General features: G+C 41.3%; 1 protein-coding gene across 3 annotated transcripts in view; it reads left to right on the top strand.

Annotated features, from left to right (window-relative positions):
* LOC113994116 (bifunctional heparan sulfate N-deacetylase/N-sulfotransferase 3) overlaps positions 1-22199 on the top strand; it is a 209997-nt gene that overhangs the window by 154244 nt on the left and 33554 nt on the right. For 2 of the 3 annotated variants that reach the window (XM_039385466.1, XM_039385465.1), the window contains exon 5: positions 15804-16930. In XM_039385466.1, coding sequence (XP_039241400.1) covers positions 15950-16930 — 981 coding nt within the window. In that variant the 5' untranslated portion in view covers positions 15804-15949. Of the gene's footprint in view, positions 1-9768; positions 9905-15803; positions 16931-22199 lie in introns of those variants that run through there. The other variant, XM_039385464.1, reaches the window with a different exon arrangement.

The raw sequence follows: 22199 nt of genomic DNA, 5'->3' as shown, positions 1-22199 counted from the left end.
AGAATGAGGAAAGTTCTGGGAATTTGTGGTGGGGGGAGCTCCTTTTTCATCTGAAAGTGGTGAGTGACAGCAAAATGCAAACTTTGGGAAAAAGATGATACTGAAGCACGTGATGTTTTTATTCGCTTTCATTTAGCGAGGTGCCAGTAACTATTACAAGTGTTGGAGAAGTGCACATTATGAAGCACAAAAGGGGCATTTTTGAACAAAGACACATTATGCCAGTAATGCTGCTGCCTTGTAATAGGATCAAAGAAAAGGTCGTGTGTTTTTTGATGAACAAGAGTAGAAGTCCTTCACCTCAATCAGGAGAGGCTGATTGATGAGTCCTGCAGACAAAGTAGTTGAGGAAGGGTTTGAGGATGTTTTCCAGGAAATGGGACTGGTTTCTGAGTACCAGCTTTTGTATCTGAAAGTTAGCAGTAAACACAGGCATGCAGATCACTGTCAGGTTGGTTGCATCACTTTGTTCTTAGCTCAGTAATAGTTTTCAGGGATGTTTTCAATAGTTTTAGTTTGGAAAGGAAGAAATAGTATCAGATGCTGTGACTTTAAAAACTCATCATTGCAAGCGCAGAGGCCTTTCCGGTGTGTGTCCTTTTTCTTGTGCTTTATCCATCATGTCCCCCATCTGTGAGACTGTGCTGTTACACACAGGCCTTTGGAGGGGGGAGTAGAACAGAGCTGTACTGACACTGAACGTTGAGTGATCTCTGGACACCCACTGGAGAGCTCACACGGAGTGTGAGTGTACCCAGAACTGCGGCTGAGAGAGCACTTCTCCCTCTTGTACACAATAAAGCACAAGTGGCAGTTCAGAACATGTATAATTACGAGTAACAGAAGAGGGGAGATCACTCCTGAAATCCTGCTGCTCCTGGTCTGCAGCCGAAGGAATGAGTTTAACTGAACAGGCACTGTAATTTAAATATCTATTTTGTCCCCAGCTGTCTGAGCATGAGGTGGCAGGAGGGTTAATGTGATTTAGTTCTCCCAGTTCTCCTATAAGAATACTGCCTAAGCTGTCAATTTAATGCTGAAGTAACTCGAGTGTCCAACATGGTGATAATTTCCCAGCTCCTCAATAAGTATCAGCTTTTTCCTTTCTTAGTTTCATAAAATAGTTTTAAAGACAAAGCTCCTGGTAACTGTCTGATTTCAAAACAGAAAACTAATGTACTCTGTTAATGACTAGGGAGATAAAAAATATTTCATATTCTATCTACCCAACGAAAATTAACACTGCATTATACTGACTCCTGGCTTGATTTAACAATTTGAATTGTTGGCTGGTATGTTGGATTTCTACTCTTCTATTCTTTGACTTGGTAGAAGGTGTATTGTAAATGGCACATCTAATTAAAAAAAAAAAAAGAAAAAGGAAAAGCTTGTGTGGACAACAACACGAACAAGAAAATGCTTCAGAATTCAATTAAGGCTGAAAGACAAAATGTTGCACTAGGGAATGTCTGCTGCAGGCCAGGGGGATGTTTTCTGTGCAGTGGTTCTTTGAAGAATACAGGAGTTGTCATCACACTCCTTAGGTCGTGTTGGAAACGCAGCCTCACGATTATGTGGGAAAATGTTATTCTTTTTATTTAAAGGATAGGAAAAGTGATGTGATTCCTTGTTTTTAAAGCAAAGACCTATATAACTGGCTGCCTCAAGGGCATCATTACACTCATAGAGCTTTTTGCTTCTAGAGCTGATGTTTCAAGCTGGCTTGTGTCCACACCATTTGGAAATCACCACCATCTGAGACCTGGTCCTACATTTCTTGGCATGCAAAAAATCCTCTTAAGTCAGTAGTAGCTTTGTATGCAGAAGGAATTCATAATAAACCTTTCTTAATTGCTATTCAGTGGCTTTTGTGAAGCAAGAGTTCTCAGTTCAGTTCCCAATGGATGCCTTTGGCAGGAAAAGCATCCAGCACCACCACAGTCAGGTTTTTTTTAGTGTCTAAGATGGGATACAGCGAAGGAGCAGGTACCTGCTGGCTGTGACCCTGAACTCACAGAGTATTGCCTCCTGCAAAGGAAGCTGTGCTGAGAAAAATAAGAATATAGACTACAATTTAAAAGCTTTACAGAAAAATCAAACCTATTGAAAAGCATTTTAATATTCTGGTCTGAGAACTAAGGGGTAGGGACATTCTTCATTACTCTGCCAGTTCTAGAAGAAGAGTTCTAGAAATGCTTGTGTAAAGACTGATTTGTTAAGAACTGCAAAGCAGCTTGTCTCAAACAAGTGCTGTCACTGTGTTACCTTTGGAAGAAGGAGCTTGAAAATGGATTTTTTTCAGTGTTTACCTGAGTAGAGAGTAACATACTGTGGGATGGGGCAAATTAAATTTGAGTTTGATCACTTCATATTGAAAATTGAAGAAAATGAAAGGAGAAGGGGAAAAATTAGCTTGTCTGGTATTAATTTATTGCTTTGTTGGTTTGAGCAATAGCTAATACATCTGTGCAATGACTTAAGGACAAACAGTGTTGGGCCTTTTCTGATAGCAAGTGAACACATATCAACAATTCATGCTTTTTCAAATACAGATTTTCTCTAGAAGAAAGCATCAATTCTATACTATAGCTGTCTGTACATAGTCTATACTGTGACTTCTCACAAGATACAGACCCTCGGCTTTCTGTCAAATGTCAGCAAAGTTAAATCCTTGCTCTCTATATAAACCCAGGGATTTGTCCCTCAGAAGTGGCTACAAAGGCACAGAGTGTAGCGTGTACAATGTGCTGATGGAAGGAAAGAGGGAGAGGATTAATGCTTTTGCTTAAATAACAGTGTCAACATCTGGCAGAAGTTGGGAAATGACATCTGTCATAGAACACAAGAGCAGAATCATTTGTGAGGAAGGGCTAGGACAGGAGCTGTATCCTGCAGCTGTGGCAGTCTGCGAGGGAGGGAACTGCTCCACAACTCCTTCAGGGCCATGTGTCCTGCGTGTGGCACAGCAGAGAGCACCAAGTGGAAAAAGGTGACAGCATCCTAAAATATATTTGCACAAAGCATGAGATTGAGCACCAGAATCTACAAAGATGGATTTTTCTGGAGAATGTGTCCCTGTCCAGCCCAGTAATTCATCTTCATCTGATAAGATATAGAGCACAGCAAGTGTGCATAAATCATTCCTCGTTTGTTCTATTTGCACTGTACGTGGCTGGGATTAGAGTACTTTGGACACTGTTTATGTCAAAGAGGAGAAAGATTGCAGTGTTAAGATAAAGAAGGAGAATGGTCCTTTGCTACAGGCAAAGCATGCACCTCCATCAGTCTGCAGTCTGGAACAAGCTTCGAACAGCAAATAGTGTTTGGAAGAGCAAAACCACTACTTCTAGCCAAATAGCTAAAAAACAATGCCCTGTGCTAATTGGGAAGGTCTGATAGTGCCCCACAGTGAAAAATACCTGATGCAAAAATGGACTGAGGTGGGAGCTCCTCAGCAGGAAAAAGAGCTCTTTAGTTCTTTTGCCAGCTGTGGAGCTCCCTCATAGTGAACCTGGACCTTTTCTTTGAACTCAGGATACCTCAGCCTTCCCAGGAGCCTCCTGTGTCCAGACCTCTGGATCTGAACTTGCTCCAGTGACTTACTCCTGTGTGTACAGTCAAGTGTACATTCGATTTGTCTGCAGGATCAAGACTTTAAACACTATCCAGGTGATTCCAAGTCGTGTTGTAAACACCATGGAGTCGTTAGAGAATCACGGTAGTGTTGTCATGCAGCAGAAATACCGGCTGTGCTCCCCCTGCTGAACTGAAGGGTGGTGGGAGCATCATTTACTGTTCACATGCCTGTGTAATCACAATGCACAGGATACTTCGTGGGCAGAATGGGCAGGGAAATGCCCATTTTTGGGGCATATCCCAGATTTTGTGGGACTCAGCTTAGTTCTCCGGCTGCTTCTGTGCCCTGTCCGTGGAGTCCACGGCCCAGAAGGCACCATGTACAAGGGCTGTGGCACACATTGGGGAAATGAAGTTAAATGGTAAGGCTGACATGTGGGGCAATGCAAAACCATCATTTTCTAGGCACAGCTCCTAGGAAACTTCACAGGGAATTACATACAAAATTTGTGGCATTATAAAGCATTATAATTCACTGCCATTACATGGCCACCAGCTGCCAGCTTAAACCTACTGCAATTTCTGCTCTAGAACAACACAAGCTGAAAGGTAGAATTAAACTCCTTGTGACAAAAGCCACCTTTGTCATATATTTGCACAATATCTGGTGCAGTGGGGCACTAATAACAATAGAAAATCTCAGCTTTTAGTTTTAATCTTCAGTCTGTCTGGGTTAGCATTTGCCTTTAAGGTGACTTAACATTTTGCATGTAATTACAGTCTCTGGATCTTTGAAAAGAACTGTTTCTCTTGAGTTTTCTGAGTGGAATAAAATACTCTTATTAGCCTGTAACCTTTTTTAAATCCCTCTCCCATATGGTATTCATGTGGCATCACATATTACAATATAGGATAATACCCTGGATAATATGTGCTACCATGAATATCCTTGCTTGATGAAAACAGGGTAATTAAGATCTCTGAGCGTGGTGCATGTCTACATATGAGCAACCTACTGGCATAATTCCTTATCATTAAATCAAAATAATATATGACAAACTTAAGAGTTCTAGCAGCTTATCTGATATTTTAATCCACTTCATGTTTGGGGAGAAGTGAAATATTAATAAGCAGAAAAATAAAGTATTCAAATTAATTCTAGCAGGAAAGAGAACAATTTCCTCCTCTTTTTTTTCTTTACCTGTTGACTTCTGGGACAGATGACAAGCTGATACATTTCCCTGGAGGCAAACATCTTGTGTTCCAGAATACAAGCTTTCATTAAAAAATGATGACTGGGAAGGAGATGTTCATATTCATGTGAACAGAATGCAGGTGCTCTTCTTCACTGGTGAGAAACAACCAGTGTGACAAACCAACCCCTGCAGCTGTACCAGCTGTAGCAGCTTCAGCATCAACAAGGAGGATTTACTGTCAGTGTTCCTGTTGTTGTTATCTCCCAGCACAATAAAAAATAGGGGGTCACTGGGATCAATAAGATCCTCTTAAGTCATCAAGCCCAATCCAGCACTTTGATGAATAATGGGTGGTGGTCACTCAGGCTCCAGGTCAGAGTTAACTCTGCTTTATGCCCTCTCTGCTCACAGAACGGGTCTGCTTCATTCTGATGATTTAAGAGCTGCTTCTAATTTCCAGCCTAACTTCATGCACCAGTTTCCTCCAGTCATTATTATGCCAAAAATTTTTTTGTCTAAAATACTTGTTAGCTACCGCTGTGTGTTTGTCTCTCCCCCTCACATGCTGCACCTACATCACCTCAACCTTCGCCTCAAGTACCGTAGGACAGGCTGCGTGTTCCCCCAGCCGTGGTAACAGCTCTTCTCCCCACCTCTTCCACTTTGCACCCTTTCCCTGAACTTTAACCAGCGTTCCAGGTGAGGATTTACCTCAGCCTTATGAAATAGCATCAACACCTCCAATATTTCCACCTCTTCTTTTCCTCTGCAGGCGCTGCTTGTGGTATTTTCTAGACACATCCCCTTGGCAGCTGACAGCCATTCTCTAACTTTGAGTAGCATCCACGTCCTTTCTCACCTCAGTGATTTCCAGCTGATGAGCTCTCAGTTTGGAGCAGACAGTCCTGTCATTGATCCTGTGGTGTGTTACCTTGCATGCTGAATAACTTCCCACTCTGCAAACTCCTCTGCTTATTGCTCTTTGTTTGCTGCCTCCAAGGGCGCAGGGAAGCCGGGCTGTGCTTTGGGTGCTGTGTGTTCAAGGAGCACGGAAGGCAGGAGGAATTTATTTATGTGGAAATAAGGGAAGAGCGTGAGGAAGCTGAAGGCAGTGCTGAAGAATGCTGCTTTTGTTTACAAAAAAATTAACTCAATTAGCCGTGTTCTCCAGAGTTGCTTTTGCTGAGGGAAAGGAAAGATGAAATTATGATGATTTTCCCAGCTGACTGTGAATGACATTCTGCTTTGGGAGGCATTTGCTTGACTGAAGCACCGGGTATAGCAATTTAATGTTTTCTCTCTTTGCCAACACTTTTTTTGAACTCTTCCCTTGTTATTGATGGGAAAAATGAATTGATTTTAGGGTAACAATGACAGTTCCTCTTAGCCCAGAGCGTGCCCTATTTTATTACATATCCTAAAATCAATTTTTAACAGCAGTTTTAATTACATATTACTTTCTTCAAAAGGGCGAGGATGCTTTAAAGTGTTGATTGTGCTTTTAACAACTTAATTTCTTTCTAATTCTCTTCCATCCCCATTATTGCTTTCCTGTAACCAATTTCAATATTGCTAAGGAGCTTTCACTCAAATTGACAAACATTCAAAACAACTCACTAAAATTAATACATTCTGAATCTGTGCTGCTATTTTTTTTTGCATATTTATTAACTTGGAACCCATGAACCTGATAAAACGGGAAGGAAGAGTCTTTCCTCCCTTTTCATAAGCAAATTTGCTGGTAAATTGCAACAGAAAATGCTCAGTCCTCCTCATTAATGGATCTGTCTTACACTTCACATGGCATGTGACTTGAGCAGTAAAGGGTGGTTTTTCAGCTTAGAACAGACATTCCTAATGACTTTCAGAGCTTCTTGAATTCCAAAGCTGCCCATTTGATCATTGTACAAAGATGACAATTGTCTCAATACCCTGATTAACATGGAACAAAACATATTTATAACAATAGTTTATTCTAAGCCTAGAGATAAAACTGCCTTTCTGCTGCCAAGTAGTCATCACCCACAGCATGTAATTAGCAACTTGCTTTCCACTGGCTTGAAAGATATTACTACAATGTATGCAGATAGTGGGATTTTTTTTAGGCTAAGGTATTGAAAATTAAATAGAAAGTACTGAAAAGACACAATAAATGTGTTTTCCATCTGAAAGCTAGTGGCTTTTTAGAGAAAATCCATAAGCGTGGCTGGCTTCCTGTATTGTTTCCTACAGAATAGTCATTAAACACTTCACAAATGAAGGGTATTGTAATAACAATAATAGAACAATGTAGCTCAGTTATGAACTTGAACAGCGTTGGGTTTTTTTTCTTCTCTGAAATAGCCTCTTAGCTGATTATGTTTTTACCACAAGTCAAAATCTTAGGCCACATTTTTCTCTTCATTATGTAGACGAAATTTGTAAAGAAAACATTTTCCAGTTTAACAAGTTTCTGATTAATCCAGAAAGCATTAAGAATCTACAGTAACTTTGCCTTTTGACTAGTAGCATTTGTAATAGCTTTAAAAAAGTAAGAATGAAATTACTAATAACAGGCACTTGCCTGTAATACCTCACTGTAATGGCTTCCTGCAAGACAATGCCAACAAAAATAATACAAATAATAATCAGTGTTGGGTTAAAAGATGTACTTAAACTTTGGAATGGCAGGACTGGATAAGATATTTCTGTATTAATTGAAAACTGTTGTTATTACAAGTGACTCTCCAGAGTTACTGGAGAGTTACTTGGCTTGTGGAGTGATGCCCAGGGTAATCAGTCTGTCCATCTTAATAGATGCAATTTGTGGTGGGAGTTGTAGTAATAAACAGCATAACAAAAATGCCCAAATTTTGCACAGATTTCAGCAGGACCAAGTGTTCATTTGCAGACTTAGAACCATGTAATAATTAAAACTGTTTCTTGCCTGAAAGAGGTAAGACCCTGAGAAAAGGTAGAATTCAGTTCCTTTGAGAAAGATAGAAAGAGTGTTGGTTATGCAAAAGGAGGAAGCACTATCTGAAGACTTGAATTTGAAGAAAAATATGAATGAGAAAAAGAGCATTCACATGTAGAGGCCAGCAGTAAGAAAGGCAAAAAGCTTGAGGCATTAGTTCATGGTGCAGCAAGAGCTGTGCAGTTGTCGAGATGTGCCTCTCTTTTGCCTACAGTTCAGTAGACTGCCATCTTCCTCCTCCCTAATCTCTTGTCCGTATTTAGTACTCATTTTACCTATTTTTTGTGAGCTATTATGGGCCACAGATCTTGGCCAGAAGCACAGTCAGCAGTGTCTTAAGATGTATTGCTCAAAGAACGGCTAAGACATCGTGCCCAGTTCACGCCGCAGTGATAGCTCAAGAGCAAAAGACTGAAAAGTAGCACCAAGAAGGTTGAAAGCTGTTAATACTCCTGCCAGAAGCGCTCGGTGCTGCAGCTGCTGGCGTGCAGTGCTGCAGCCCTCAGCTGTGAGATGTCTAGCACATCTCTGTGAGCATCCAAGTGCTTCCGAGGACAACGCTCCTCTGTCCATGTTGGCCAGCGATACCTTAAAAACAGTGCCAGCTGCTCACAAAGAATGGTAGGAGGGAAACGGTGAGTTTGAGCTCAGATCCAAGAATTTCAGTCACTTTTGGCTGCCTTCTGCCCCATAACTCGTAGCCTGTTGTAGGAAAAATCCTTTGTAATAGAGAAGCTACAAGACAAGACAGTATCAGCATATCCACACAGTCAAGAAGCTTCATGTGGGAGAAAATTTCTTTCAGTAGAATATTGAGAGAGCAACAGGATTTTAGATGGACTTTCTATTCCAGGGGTTATTAACCTCACAAAGTCCTTGTGACAAGTCCTCTGTCCTTCTAGAAGTCTAGCTTATGGAACCTGGGACCTTGCACTGCCTTTTAGCTTAGAAAACATTAAACTTTGGGATGTTAAGAGTGTGTCATGAGAATAAAAGGGAGAAAAAAGAGGAGAAAGCAGTAAATAACAGTATTCCTGAATTAATTGCTGTAAATTCTGCTGATGTTTGGAAAAGCAATGTTCAGATGACTGTAGCTGGTTTTGCTCTAAGTTTCTGCCTTCAGTTAGTCATAGAAAGGAGGGTTTCGACAGACAACCACCAGTGATGGAGTTAATCTGATGTATTGAACTGTCAGCCATTAGGTGAACTAACAATCACCAGGCAATTGTGAGGTAAATTAGCTAGATCAAAAGGGCACTTGTAAAATTTATTAATTTTATTTCCCATTTGCGAAAGCTAATGCAGTTCAGACAGGGAATCGTAACTCCCTCACCTGCAGTAATGGAATAGCCCCATCTCCAGAGCGAGGGATGCAGAGTATCAGTGAAAAATACGGAGGGACTAACTCTGTTTAACATGGGGTTAGGAAATTCAATAAAGAAAGGCAGTGAGGCAGCAAACACATTCCTTCAAGGCTTTAACCCCATATTGTCTTGAGAAAATATAATTGACCTTATGGAATTTCCATCCTTGTGCGCTACATTTAAACCGGCTCAGAAATCGGCCAGACCTAAACCTGCAGCGACAGCGAGGGTTTTTGCGGGAGGGTGTGAGTTAAACTTCCCCTCGGCACGACTGCAGCGAGGGCTTGCTAAGTCTCCTTCGGAGAAGAAAAAAAAAAAAAGAAAAAGAAGAAAAAAATTAAAAATCATTCTTTATTTAAAACAGGAGTTAAAAACCCCACAACAGGAGGGAATCCCGCCCTAAGTCCCTCGCGGAGGAGGCGTCGCAGATGTCGTGAGGTGCAGCCCCCGCGGCGGCTGAGGGCGGGAACAGCCTGAGGGCTCGGGGCCGGGGCCACGGCCACAACCGCCCCCCGCCCGGCCCGGGCGAGGCTCCCGCGGAGGGAAGGGCGGTGATGTGGGAGGTGGCGCGGCGGAGCCCCCGCCCGCCCCTCTCCGGCGATCGCGGAGCGGCTCCTCCTCCGGGAGGGCGCGGCGAGGCGGGCGGGCGGTGCTGCACCCCCGGCGGGCAGCCCCGCCGCACCTCCCGCGCCCGGGGCGGCTCCGCGCCCGCCGGGTGCCGGCGCCTCTCCCGGAGGAGCCTTCGCAGAGGAGACAGAGGAGCGGGAGCTGCGCGCACCGGGCGGGGACATGTCGGCGGAGCGCGCCTGGAGGTAACGAGCGGGGCGGGCGGTGCCCGCGGGCCCGGCGGGGCGAAGCCGCACAACTCGGCGCCCGCCTGCCCCGTCCCCCCGGCAAAGTTGCGCCCGAGCAGCCCCGGAGGCTCCCCCGCCGCGGGCACCGCCCGGGACGGGAGCGCGGCGGGACGGGGCGGCCGCCGGCGCTGGGGCTCCCGCTGAGCGGGGCAGCGGTTTCGGGTTGGTTCTGTGCTGTTTCTTGGGCTTTGGTTTTGTTTTCCTTGTTTCTCGGCGCACTCAGCATCTGCCTGGCGCGGTCCCTCGGCAGCCCTTCGGTGGCTGGGCTTTTCCCTCTCCCTCTCCTCACGGAGTTATTCCGCGCGACGCGGTTGCCCTCTAGTGTTCGTGGGAATTGGCGAGGGCTCTGTTGGGGAAAAATGAGCGTAGTGCGGTAATTATTAATAACTCCAGGTGTTTATTGCTGATCGGATTTCCAAATCCCATCAGAAGTTGGTGTGTAATGCTGCTCGGTTCAGCTGTCGCGTGCAACCTTCGGGAAATGGCAGAAAACTTCTGTATTGTTTAATTCACTACTTGATGTGCTGGATAATTGCTTCAGGTTTTGGCGTGATGGTTTTTTTTTCTTCTTAATAAAATGGAAGGTGGGAGAAATGGGATTTCTCTCCCTGTCTGCATCCCCGGTCGGGTCTCTAGGAAGGAAAGGTGCTGAACTCTGCCTTATTACCTGTTTACACTTGGCTTGTGCTTGGCACTTGTGGGAGAAGTAAAGGTATGGGCATGGACCAGAAAATGTGCTGTACATTTACCTTAAAAACCTTGGAGGAAACCGTTTCCTCTTTGGATAGTGATGTTTCTGCAAGTGCTGAAAAGTGTATAGGGTTTATCTCAGAAAAATTGTATGTGATGTCATGTGCTTTAAGATCTCTCAGTTGAAAGTATTATATGAAGGTAGAGTAGTAATTTGAAGACCTAACCCAACTTGTGTATTGTTTTAAAGTCTTGCAAACCTTCTTTTAACCTATTTTAAATACTGTATTTTTAATCTTTGTAAGTATCCTTTAATGATGAACTGTGATGCATGAATTCCTATCCAGTAAGGGTCTGTGGTACTGCATGAGGCAATGCAGCATGAAGCTAAAGGTGTCACAGGTACAATAGAAACTGAGAACTGCTTGCCCCAAGGACTTGACAAAGCATTTCTGTCCACCCGGATTGTTGTTCTGCCTAAGCCGTTCCTTTTTCTCGTTTTTTTTAAAAGATATGAGAGAATGTAAGCCCTTCAACAGTCACACATTCCAGGGCTTGTTATGTGATACTAAAGGGTCCCAAAGACTTCCCCTGACAGTTCATGTCTTATATCACCATCTTTTCAAGTTGAAAATGTCTTTTTAATATGCACTCATGTGGTCTCATTCTCAGCCTGGATTTACTTGTCTTGAGTTGTCACTGCTTGAATACTCCAGTCAGTAGAATAATGTTGTAAGTAGGGGCACTCAGTATTTGGAGACCACTTTCATATTTTCATAATTAATTTAAAATATGAGCACTGCCATCCATCCCACGTTTGGTTCTCTTCAAATAGACTTTGCTGCTGCTTGCCATGTCATTTATATAGCCAAAGATTGCCATTTTAGTAACACTAATATGACTCCCTTTAAGGTCATATTTCATAGTGGCTGGCCAAAGCAGACTTGTATGCTCAAGGAAATTAAATAGCATTCAAATCAGTGGAGATGTAAATGCCTACATTAACATGCTGAATAATGTCTGGTTTTTGTCTAGTCTTCATTTACAACTTAGCCTTCATTTAAAAATCAGTAGTATGTCACTAGCAATGTGGTAGTGGCCAGGTTGGTAAGAAACAGGATGAGAATATAGTGATAGGAATTATTAGAAGAGGAGACTTCTGGGGAGGCTGCTGGGCTATTTATTGGATAAATTGTATTGCCAGAAAACAAAAATTGAAGACTTGGAATTTCATGTTCTTTGTGTGTGTTTGCTGCATCTCATTAGTAGGCTAAGTCCCCAGCCAGTGTTGTCTCTTGGAAGCATTTCCATTAGGGTTACCATGTTAAAATGATTTATGGAAGCCAATCAAACAACAAACTAAAGGAGGCTGCAAATAGCAGGAACTTGCCAGGCTCCTTATGGTGTGGTTCAGCTCTTTGGAGCTCATCATGGCATTTGTCCTCTCATCAGAACTACCTCATTAGTAAATTTTAAAAAAACCAAACCAAAAAAACCCCAAACAAAAACCCATAGTTGAAAGTCTCTATTCTACTGCATCTGTTTGATGTTTGCTGCTGCAGATACCTGTAATTGTGACTGCCCAGCAGTACTGCTTAGAATAGTAAATCTTCTGCTTAATAAGGTGATTCTTCTCTCCTATACCCACAAGATTTTCATGTGAACTAGTCCTGGGCTGCAGAAATCACTTCTACAGTAGATGAGGAGGACGTAGAGCCTTACTGTTTGTATTCAGAGTAAAATGCAAAGCTTACTTCCATGACTCAGCTTTCTCTCGGCAGAATCATCTCCTCCGTAGTGAGTCCAGGAGTTAAAAGCAAATGCTGAATATTCAAAGATGCTAATTTTCACCTTAAAGGAAGCATTTTGAGACTTCATACTTTGGAACAACACAGGTAGAAGGTTCTGGTCTGAATTTTCAGATAGTAGCATGAAAATGCAAAATAGGAGATCAAATGCAGGTTGTAGGAGATTAAATGCAGATTGTCCTAAAGTAATAAAGTTCTAGATGAAGAAAAAAATGAGGCAGATTTTATTGCTTCAGACCATGGAAAAAGACCATACAAATTATTTCATAGGTAAAACTTATCCCAGGAGTACCTTTATGAAACATAGGGTTCACTGAAACAATACTAACAAGCTTGAACTCTTGCAGAGGGTTTCTAGACTCTTTGATTATTTTTTTTCCTTTAAGCTTTTTTCTTATAGCCGAATTATTTTTTTTTTTTATTGCTGTTTGAGTTATCGTGACTTCTTCTTTCTTTTGTAAAATACTGTATTCTTTTGTCATGAAAGTAAGACTCCATAAGTACTGTCCTCTTCTGAAATGCTGCTTCCAGCAGCTTACAGAATGTTGGTACATTCTGACTTACACCTTTGTTCTGGTGTTACTGTTGGAAGTGACAGCAAAGGAGGACCATTTTCCCTGCAGGTGTGATAGAGGTCACTGTAGTGGTCTCAGTAGGTTCCACAGTGTGCTGTGGTGATGCCCCTCGAAGCTGTCAATACCACTGCCAAGGTGGGACATGATGAGTTATTGTAGCATGTGCTGTAAGATGGCATTAGAATATCCAGCAAGTGCTGTTGCTTGGAGTAAAATGCTGCTGTTCCTCAAGGAAAGCAGCTGTACCTTGTCAAGGCTTTGAAACTGTTTTGGTATTATTAAATGCATGTTTTCTTTGTGGTTTTTATGTTATGCTTTCTGTGTTCTTTGGAACTCTTGCCATGCAAACCGGTCCTTAAATAAGTGAAAACCACATAAGCATTAAGCTGATACAAGAGAGCATGCATCTAAAACTTGTGCCTTGTTGTGTTGCATTCCCCTTCCTTACTGTCTGCAGTGTGCCAAGTCTGGCTGTGTCCTGCTGCGTCCTGGGGAATTCCTCATTCCTCAGAGTCAAACCTCGCATCTGCCTTGACGTTTCCAGCGGCTCCTCCTTACAGCTGCACTCCGTAGCCCCAGGAGGCACCTGCAATTAGGAGCTAAGGATACAATGACAGGGGTTTGCTTGAAGAAAATAGAGGTTTTTGGGCAATCTCCAGGTTTTCTTCTGCATTGAATGGCATTAAGAACTGGGTCCATTCTGCAAATGTTTCTTGGGTTGCAACCCTTCTGTAATACGCAGTTCAACCAACTCTGTCTAATGAGCCCTTCCTTGCTTTGAGCTTGGTTGGGTCAGTGTCAGTTCTCATTTTTTTCTTTGTCTAGACCAGCCAGGTCTGTGGTTATTGAGGAGGAGGAGTGGGAGTGTGTTCAGCTTTTCTAGACAACACAGCAAGTGTTAATTTTAGCCACTAAAATTATGTGTTTCTTGGCACTCAGGCAGCTGAACTGGAAATGCAAAATGAGGAAAACCCTTCATGTGTGTAATGAAAAATCATCTGTCTGGAAACATCTCTCTCTGTTTTTACTCATTCAGGATGGAGTAACTTCTTTGTCACCTGACTTCTTACTTACTTCATAAGTATCTCTTTTGCTATCTCAAGTGATACTCTTTAAGTTAATGTGACAAGGATCAGACATCTCAGTACTTGAAAATGTTCTTTGACACCTTCTAAAGGTTCTTTAGTATTTTTGTTAGGTCTTTATACATTCTTTAACTTTTTTTTCACACGCCTCTGGTTACTGAGAGCTGGGATTATGTTCTTTTTTTGTCTAACGCTGATTAGTGAGGCTGTATTCCTGGATGCAGGGCAGGTGTCCTGCCTAAAAGCTATGAGCAGGTCTTTGTGCAGCTGCAGGCAGGGTTCAAGGCTGGGTCTAAGTCCTCCCAGAACAGAAAGGGTTGATATATCTGTGAGTAGCAGGTGGAGAGAGTAGAATCTATCTGTTCAGACAGCAGGATTATCTGGTGAGATGCAGGTGGAAAGGGAATCTTAACTATGAATGAGACAGCTCACGTAGGCTTGCTCTTCGTGCTTAATTTTGCAGTTTTGATGACTAGGATGATTTGGAATTTCTTTTTCCCCTTATCTCATTTTTCTCCTCATTTATTTTTGCTTTATGCTCATTGTGGCACTAGGAAGATCAGTCTTTGGAATTTAATTAAATTTGTGAACCTTACATAGGTGCTAAGTACTTCATATTTTTCAGCTTTTTTGAAAACCTGGAGTGAAAGACCAACTTGTTTACAATGTAGAATTAAAAACAAACAAACAAACAAGAATGGAAGGATTAAGCTCTTGGGAAATGACCATGGTAATGCCACACACATAGCTTATCCTAGTCCATTTGCAAATGGGCATGGATGGGCACTGAAGTTACAATGGCATGTTCTAGATCTTCACATGAATATTTTTCAAAATCTTCTTGTAACCTTCCTTTATGACTTAATGATAATTATTTTATGCTTCTCACCCTGTCCAATTATTTTACTAGGGACATTTTGACAGCACTTGTACTGCTGCCTTGAAAAATGACTGCTTTCCTTAATTAGAAGTTAGAGCATAGGTATATCCTTAGGTGATCTGCCTCTTAAGTTAACCTTTGATTTATTACTCTCTCTTCTCAAATTTAAGAGCTGGATTATTTTATGGCTTTTTTAATGCAAAGGACTGTGATATGCTTCTAACAATTTGAACAACTACGCAATCCAGTAAAATGCTATTTGTTTTCTTCTAATGTTGCAGAAAAAAAGTTGTGTTTTAAAAATACTTCTATAACACATATAATATACAGTATATCAGTATGCGTGCATACAACAGTTAAAATGTGCAGGTTTTGTTTAGAACTTCTTGGTTCTTCAAAAAGTAATAAAAGATAAGGTTTGTTTAATCATGTTCCCCAGCCTGTTGGTGGTGGGAGCAGGAAGGTTACAGATTTTCAGTATTTGGGTTGTCAGCAGTTGTCTACTTGGAGTTAACTTTTCTCGTCGGATAAAAGGAATTTCTGAAACACAGGAAATTCTTTGCTGTCATATCTTGCATTTTCATTGCCTCTTTTACTTGATCCTCTGGGGTGAGGAGCCTGTGAGATTTAAAGACCCTCAAATGCTCGTGGCAGCTAGTGGGAGCAGGGAGAAATCACTCTTAATATTGCAAAGTTTTGACCTGTTGGTCCCCAAACTACTGCCTGGTAATGATTCCTTTGCTCCCCATTAATTTAAGTGGGATGATACTTCACAAATGCAATGCCCCATTTAAATCCCTGGTTTTCTTTTTTTCTTAGATTATACCTGTGGTGAAGCTCTGTGGAAGACAGATGTGTGTGCTGCAATGGTGACATAAAGATTTCACAGGACTGGAACAAGTTGTTGAGAATCTGTGTTTGTTTTTCATGCTGCTGTCGAGAACTATCTAAGGCAAGTAAACACCATGAGTTTTATCCTGAAACTTCACAGACATTTTCAAAGAACAGTTATTTTGCTGGCCACTTTTTGTATGGTGAGCATAGTTATTTCTGCCTACTACTTGTATAATGGCTACAAACAGGAAAATGAACTTCCTGAAATCTCTTCAGAAGTGGAATGTGGTGATCCTCAACTGTTGCCATACAAGCTGATGGAGATGAAGACCATGAAGCCTCTTGATCCCTTGAGGACAGACCTTGTAGTGCTGGTGTTTGTGGAAAGCCAGTACTCCACGTTAGGCCAAGATATAATAACCATCTTGGAATCCAGCAGATTTCAGTTCCACATTGAGATTGCTCCTGGGAAAGGTGACCTCCCGGTGCTTATAGACAAAAACAGAGGCAAATACGCTCTCATAGTCTATGAAAATATTCTGAAGTATGTGAATATGGACTCTTGGAACAGAGGCCTTCTAGATAAGTACTGTATAGAATATGGTGTAGGTGTTATTGGATTTCACAAAGGCAGTGAGAACAGCCTGCAGAGCTTTCAGTTGAAGGGTTTTCCTTTCCATGTCCACAGCAATCTGGGTATTAAGGACTGTTGCATTAACCCTCATTCCCCACTGCTCCATGTGACTAAATCTTCTAAGCTGGAGAAAGGGCCCTTGCTTGGAAATGACTGGGCTGTTTTCCAGATTAATCACACAGCTTATCAACCAGTGATATTTGCAAAAGTAAAGACACCAGAAAACCTTTCTCCACCTGCTGCTCTCAGTGCTCTCTATGCCACGGTAATTCATGACCTGGGGCTCCACGATGGGATACAACGAGTCCTTTTCGGCAATAACTTGAATTTTTGGCTGCACAAGCTGATTTTCATAGATGCCATCTCTTTCCTAACTGGAAAGAAGCTCAGACTGTCCTTGGATAGGTACATTCTGGTTGACATAGATGACATCTTCGTTGGGAAGGAGGGAACAAGGATGAACACCAACGATGTACAGGTAAAGTATGTGCACAAACTAATGATCATTACAGCAAAGTGATGGTTTTTAATCTTGAAGTGAATAGTTGTTAGTGGTTTGAACTCACAGCGGATGTAGGTCAGAAAGTATTCCAAACAAACTGTTTGGGCCGTGGTAGAGAAGCCAGTTGGTCTGTCTTTGAGTAGTCAGTGATTCCAGGTGAAGCAGTTCCTTCAAGCTGCAGGCAGGGGAAGAGTCTGTGCAGTGTTGCTTGGACCTGTACTAGAAAAGGGTGTAAGATAAGGTGACTCACTGGTTACTGTCACTCCTTTCCTCTCAAGTGACACACAAGTCCCTGCTATGTTCTGTAAACGGGGTGGGCACCTCAGAATTCTGTTCCCTTTGCTACATATGGAGAATAGTCTCCCAAAAAGAAATGAAGGTCAACTAGTTGCTAAGTAACTGATAAAGAAAAGGGGGCAGAGCAGTAGTGTTTTCACACACACCACAACCCACCCAACACACCATTCTAAACAGAATTGCAGAGTGTTTAACTCTACTTTGCTGATCCTTCTCTCGAAGCACACACTTCAGCAGTGTTTGGAAACAGCACAGGACTTCAGGGCTGGACTCAGGAGCTGCTCATATGTGATGGGCATGCAGCTAGTCTTACAAGCAGGAGGTAAATGTGGTGAGCAATAGTAAATGTCAGCATAAATTTTGAAGAATAGGCTGGGTTATTAGCTGTTTGAAATAGGTTTGGATGTCAGGAGTTGCTTGCAGCATTTCAGCTCTCTTATCTCTGTTTTATGGCTCTCGCAAGGAAGGGTTGTATTAATATTGGTCTTAAAAGCTCATTCTGTTGCTGAATGACTTGATGATTTCCATTTTAACATTTGAAGTGTTGCATTCCTGAAGGTCATTTTCCACTCCCTTGTGCTTTGCAGTGAGGTGGTAGCTGTGGGTCAGTAGCAGTAACATCTTAACATTATTTCTTCCTTTGTACCTGGCTTGTGTTTTGTGAAGTGTTGTTCCAGAGCAGATAATTAGAAGTCACCTTGTACAACTCTACTTGGTCTAGAAGTTAAAAATCTGTAACGTGCTGATTGTTACCCCATTTGTGCTAAAAATAAAGGAGAATGTTTTGTTAAAACTTTCTTAATGGAAAGAGAAACTGGGAAAAGGAAAGACAAGGACAGCACTGTGTGCAGTTGTTTGTTTCATTTTAAACCAAGTTCTTGGGTTTTTTCAGCATTAATTTGTTAAGCTGCAATAACTCTGCGTATAGGTCTTCCTTAAACAAAAGGTTTGAACCTGCAGTTAAACTTGAATTCACTTTAAAATTGCAGCATACACTCTTTTCCAAAACACTCTCTTTACATGCAATTATAATTGAGATATAACCTTCTCATTAAGTCAGTGTTTTCCATATGCAAACAAATCACATGGGAGAGAGTTGAAATAAAGGGGAGAGATAATAAATGGAGTTTCTGAGGAGGACACGATGGCAGTGTTTGAGTTAGGTAAGTGACTGGAGAATCTCCTAAATGCAAACTCAGATCACAGGAAAGAAATAAGGTCTGACCCACATCACTGCAGAACTCCTGTTTTTCTGCAGAAGCAGCTGTTTCTGGTAAGAAAATATGTAAAATAAAACCTGAATAAACCTCTCGCTGTGTTGTGCAATAGCACTTTGAGACAGTATGTTTTTTATTGTTTCTCTTTGAAAGTGACACCTTTGGATTGTTTTAGGATAAGTTAGGATGTTTAATTGCCAGAATTACTTACCAAAAGCAGGAGGCTGTTGAGACAAATTTGATTAAAGCAGATACAGAAGGATAAACTGTATTGTTCTGGGAGAATAATTTGCGGTATGTCAGAATGTGATCTTCCCAAAATAAAACTGTCAAATTAAATAGAAATAATATCAAAGAGGAAATAACTTTTAAGTAGGATAATTTCATTTATACAGAACTGTGTTCTGAAACAGTGGAATCTGAAAAAAAAAAAAAGTGTTCCCTTCTGATTCTTCATCTACTTATAGTTAAAATGTTCTATTAAACGTGTTGTTAGGGCTGTCAGATGCGATGCATCTTCATTACTATTAATATCAAAGGAGTTATCCTCTGTGGCACAATGACATGTGGAAGGAACGAAACAAAATCCATTTGCAGTAGTTGAAAATCTGTTATTGTAAAGTATATTTGCAGATAAATGACATCCCATTAAACAGGAGTGTTTTACTGAGCTCTGCTGCGGTGACTGTGATGGAGAATTGGGCGCTGCAAGTGTGAAAGTGGGTTGCTAAATGTAGACTTTGTATAATTGCAGTACTCCAGATAGCTCCTTTCTGCTAAGGTTACATTTTAAATACTAGCAAAGCAGGATTGAGTAGGATGCTGTTTTGTGCTTTAATTTTGTTTGGCGTGTTTCCTCTTTAATATTTTCTGGCTGTATCTGGTAGGACCCTGGGCTTGCTGAGAGTAATGGGAATGTTTCTACGTGTGCTCTGTTAACACAAATCGATGTCAAACTCTTCAGGAAGCTCCCACCACCCAGAGGGACCTCTAGGATTGGTTCTGACTGTTCTCTGGATAGGGCAGAGTTCAGGAACTGGAGGGTTAATGCACAACTGAGAGCAAAAACAAGGTGGTCAGCTGGTCCAACCCCCCTGCTCAGGCTGGGTCCTGTCCTGGTGCTTTTTGACTGTGACCAAGGAGGGAGGTCCCAATACCTGTAAGATAAGGTTTGCAGGGGAATTTCTTCTTGACATACCTAAATGAGATGTTCAGAGAAGCCAGAAGTGTTAATATTTGGCACGAAATTAAACTGCCCTATCCTTTAAAGTGTGTCAATTGGAGTTGAGCACTTACAAAAATTGCTGTCATAAGGTTAAGGGGTGATTTTTTTTACCACTATTATATATGGACCTCAAAAGAGGTCAGGTCAAAAGCAGACCCTCTAATATGGGTGTCTTCTGCACCTCTAAAGAGGAGGCAAAGTGGTGATACTTCAGCTTGAGTACCTATAGTGTCAGGAACACAAGCATAAAGAGCCTTTCTGAAAATCTTTTAGAAACATAGTTTATCGACCTAAATCCTGTAAAACTAATAAATGGTGTGTCTTGTTAAACAACAGATAAAGTTTATTCTAATTTCACAACAGCTTCTTCAATTAAAAAAAAAACAAGAAAAAAGACCCCAAAAACTTGAAATAGTGCTGCAGATTTTAGATTACTTTACTCTTACAGATTTGCCTGTCTCTGTAAAATCTGGACTGATAAAACGTAGTTCTTCAATGTAACATACTGAGTGGCTGTCACTGCGTCAACAATAACCATCCATCTTCATAGTTATTTACTTTATCTTCCTCTAGTATAATAGAAATAATGGAAGAGAACAATTCCATGGTCTAATTGCCTCCTACTTTGAAAATAAGCTCAGTAATATCATCTCAACATTCATTTTTCAGTAACTTTTTTCTCTCCTGTTGTCTGTCAGGCAGGAGGGACCATTATGCTGTGACAATGTTATATTTTATTTTCCTTGTGTCTTTTAGAAAGACTAAGAGCCCGTGCAGTGCAAGTAATTCATTTAAATGGACATACAGAGAATAATCTATCTAGATATCCACAGAGTAAGTTTATCTTAATAGACCACAGTTGTCCTGGCTGACAGTCTACTAATTTAATATCTCTTTTTGTTACAGTTACTCTTTGTAAAATTTTTATGACTGTAAAGCATTGAGATTTTTCAAGGGAAAAGCAGCTGATAAAAGGGGGGAAATTAAATGTGATTTCTTTTTCCTGTTGACAGTTTGTGCAGTGCTGGTGGTTTGGGCAGTTTGGTTTGGTCTACCTTTTCCTTAATTTCCCCGACACAGGCACGTTCTCTGGTTCTTTAAGAGTTAATCACATTTTCCAAATGAAAAATTAGAACACTGTGAAATTATTTTTCCCTAATAATTAGCTGTGTGATCTTTCCTTGACTGCCTTGTCCTTTGTGTGCTTTTCAAAAGAGACCCTTTGAACTGAAGTCAGGAGGGGGATCTCTTCTCTTTGTTCATGTAAACCTAATCTTTTCCTACACCTGTAATTATTCTTTTATGATTGGCAAGGAAAAAGCTTCATATTGACCATATCCATTATTGGAGGGGGAAGATAAGTCTTTTCTTATCATTCTATTTTGGGAGTGCTCAGGCAATGCTGAAATGGGCAATACAAGCTTCACTCTGCAGCCTTTGAGCATTAGTCATGGAAGAATTGGACAAGAGCTCCACTCTTGGTGTATCATCTGTGCCAGACATCCTTCTGATAATGGAGAGCATTCAGCCCAAAGGAATAAATTCATAACATTTTAGTCTCCATCCCTTGCACAGTCTCTCATCTTGGCCGGATTTTGAGGTTTATAATGCAGAAATCCATAGCAGGGTGAGTCCTCTAACTTTCCGTGGTGGACAGAGACAACATAGAAAAATAGCTCATCTTCAGGCAGGCTCTGCTTAAGTGAATTGCACTTTAAAAGTATGTAATTGTTTGTTGTTCAGAAATTGCTTCTAGAGTGACTAAGATCAAATATAAACATTTGCATTTGGTCAGGTCAGTCTTCTTGTTCCAAAGCCAGTGCTGTCACTTCTTTGTTATTTCCTTAGTGCATTGGTGGCCTAAGCTTTTGTTTAATATAATTCTGCTTAAAAACAGATTTCCCCCCTAAGAGCTAATTGTTTATTCCCTGTATGAAAATTCATCCACGTTAGTCAGCACAGCTTAAATTATTACAGTTGTTTAAAACCCATTAAGTGTCTTTTCACCCTGTGCAGCACATGTGGAAAGAAACCAGAACTTCCCATGGCAAAGCATTCCATTTGGCCGTAAATTTTAAGAAGACAACCATGTGTCTTTTCAGTCACTGTTGCATAGGAATGATGTAAATATTTGCCTCAGAAGAGAAGCTCAGATATATTTTGTGTTAAGGCAGAACTTCTGAAAGGTGGAGAAAGCTGAGCTGTCAAGACAAGCGATGGTTCCCGTCACAGGAGGAAGTCTGATTCTCTCAGTTAATTGCTTCTTTATCTCCAGGATCAGGAAGAAGGTTATCAGGAAAGAAATGACAGATCTGTCATCAAATGTGTCAGGTGCACAACCACCAGAGATACTGAGGGCTGTTTGGTTGCGCTGAGCCGTAAATCTTTCCTTTGGGGAGATTCAAAGAAACCTTTTGAATCACCTCTTTAAATTACATAACAAAGTCATGATTAAGAACTCTTGCTCTGCTAAATCATTTTACATTCCCAGTCCATTAGCCATAGT

The sequence above is a fragment of the Pipra filicauda genome, unplaced genomic scaffold, assembly GCF_003945595.2.
Source record: "Pipra filicauda isolate LSUMZ 115617 unplaced genomic scaffold, ASM394559v2 scaffold411_size619879_pilon, whole genome shotgun sequence".
Taxonomy (NCBI): domain Eukaryota; kingdom Metazoa; phylum Chordata; class Aves; order Passeriformes; family Pipridae; genus Pipra; species Pipra filicauda.
Note: the sequence above shows the minus strand (reverse complement) of the source record. Positions and strands in the feature narration are given on the sequence as shown.